The 2,355-nt window shown below is 40.7% G+C and overlaps 1 protein-coding gene across 1 annotated transcript in view; it reads right to left on the reverse strand.

The window, feature by feature from the left end:
* Positions 1 to 2,355, reverse strand: part of DNAJC16 (DnaJ (Hsp40) homolog, subfamily C, member 16) — a 57,644-nt gene that overhangs the window by 16,844 nt on the left and 38,445 nt on the right. Inside the window, exons 6-7 of the mRNA XM_012662482.1 lie at positions 2,212 to 2,316; positions 1,285 to 1,443 (exon numbers count right to left, since the gene is read on the reverse strand). Of these exons, the coding sequence (XP_012517936.1) occupies positions 1,285 to 1,443; positions 2,212 to 2,316 (264 nt within the window). The remainder of the gene's footprint in view (positions 1 to 1,284; positions 1,444 to 2,211; positions 2,317 to 2,355) is intronic.

The raw sequence follows: 2,355 nt of genomic DNA on the forward strand, positions 1-2,355 counted from the left end.
TTATATTTTTTCCTAATCTTCACTATTATGAATAATACTAAACATCTTTATATGTAACCATTTGTTTGAGTTCCTATTCCCTTAGGATAGATTCCTAAAAGGGACCCTGCCTCTCGCAGGTCAAGTGTCATCTTCGTAATGAGGCCTTCCTAGGCCATTCTACCTTAAAACTGCATCGCTTCTCCCCCAGTACTCTGCATTCCTCTTCCCTGCTTTATTTTCCCCCTTAGTACTTATCACTATATAATATACTATAAGAGACTATGTTATGCTGACTGTGTCTTCTCCAATAGGTTACAGGGCAGGGAATTCTGTTGCTCTTGTTCACTGCTGTACCCCTGGCACCCAGAACAGTGTTTGGCACATAACAGGTACTCGGGATGACTCATGAATCAAGGCGATTATTACAATATTAGCAAATTTCTTTTCTGAAAGCCTACTTCCTCCAGCAAGGCAAAAAAAAAAAAAAAAAAAAGCTTATTTCTCTACATCCTCAATAGTACTGAGTGTTTTCACTTTAAAAATCTTTGACCGTTTGCTGGATAAAAAAATGTTAACTTTTAATTTCTCTGATTACTAGTGAGATTTAATTTTTCTTTTTCTTTTTTTTTTGAGACAGTCTTGCTCTGTTACCCAGGCTAGAGTGCTGTGGCGTCAGCCTAGCCCACAGCAACCTCAAACTCCTGGGCTCAAGCGATACTCCTGCCTCAGCCTCCCAAGTAGCTGGGACTATAGGTACACGTCACCATGCCCCGCTAAATTTTTCTACGTTTTGTAGAGATGAGATCTCACTATGTTGCCCAGGCTGGTCTTGAATTCCTGGCCTCAAGCAATCCTCCTGACTCAGCCTCCCGAGTAGCAGGGACTACAGGCACACGCCACGCCAGGCTAATTTTTTTCAATTTTTAGTACATATGGTGTCTCACTCTTGCTCAGGGTCTTGAACTCCTGATCTCAAGCGATCCTCCCGCCTTGGCCTCCCAGAGTGCTAGGATTACGGGTGTGCGCCACCATGCCTGGCCCAATTTTTGTAGTTTATTTTGGAAAAAGATTGTTGATTTTCCAACAGGAGCACTTTAGAGATAAAAGATTTTTTTTTAAGCAAAATTGTATCAAGTCAGATAAAAAACAAACTCCTTTTTGAATTTTGTGCATCTGAAGGAAGAAATTGAAAACCAGTTTCTCTTTCCCTCAACTACTTTGTGTACAATTTTGCTGTTTATTTACATGAAGGCTTAAGATAAAATGTGAAGGAAATCTTGAAACAAGGTGATTCTCACATACCTGGATAACATCAGCAGGCTTGTTTATGTGTTCTTTGAAGACCAAGATGGTGGGGGTGTTGGAATTGATGTTGTACTGCCTTGTCATCTCCTCTGACCCTCTCAAACCCATGTACACATATCCAAAGGATAAATAATCTTTGTAGGCAAAAGCAGTCAACTGTTAGGACATAACAGAGAGGAAGAGAATGAAATTGAAAGCATAGCATTCAAATTACAAATCAAGTGGGACTTGTGCGTGTCACTGGGTGGAGATGGAAGCCAGCGTATACAGCTCCACTAGACCTTTCACACGCTTTGGGCTTCCAGGGATTCTATGATGTTCCATGCCCAAAAACCGTACTAACAAGGTAAATATAAATATTTCTTTTTTGCACAGATAAAGCAAGATGATCATCTTATCGAGACCTGTACCAGGTGGGAGGCATGGGTTTGGGGAATTACTGGTACCCCAATTGGGTAAGATGGCAGTGACCATGCCAATGGCCAGGAAAACTTCCTCTCCCATCTCATGCCATAGTAATGTCAAGAGGTGTGCTGAAGTGTAGTAGAGGGCATCATTCAGAGGGCAGGTTTGGAGTCAGACAGGTTCAAATGGAAATCGCATACTCACCACGCTGTAGTGAGACCTTGGGTAGGTTATATGACCACTCTAAGCCTCAGTATCTTGGTCTATGAAATAGGGATAATATCTCTATCACTGGGTTCTTCTGAGGATTAAGTGATATATGCATGGAAAGCACTAGCACAGTAACTAGCATCAGTAGGTGCTCAATGTATGGTGGTTAAGTAAAACTTGTGGTCTTTAAACATTTCTCATGGAATAAACTATTACTTACGAAAAGGACAAATAGGCTACAAGTTCCAATTCAGAGATTACTTTCCACACACACACAAAATGAAAACATTATGACAGCACAGAAAATACCTTGTACAGCAGTGGCACAACGGGTGTTTGGTCAAATAGAAGGACATGAGGTTTATTCTCCTGTTGCCAGCCAGAGAGGAATCGGACATAATTTTTATTTGTAACCTTAAATTGAAAACAGAATGTTAGTCTCAATATTTAATT

Source organism: Propithecus coquereli, unplaced genomic scaffold, assembly GCF_000956105.1.
Source record: "Propithecus coquereli isolate 6110/MARCELLA unplaced genomic scaffold, Pcoq_1.0 Scaffold77, whole genome shotgun sequence".
Taxonomy (NCBI): Eukaryota; Metazoa; Chordata; class Mammalia; order Primates; family Indriidae; genus Propithecus; species Propithecus coquereli.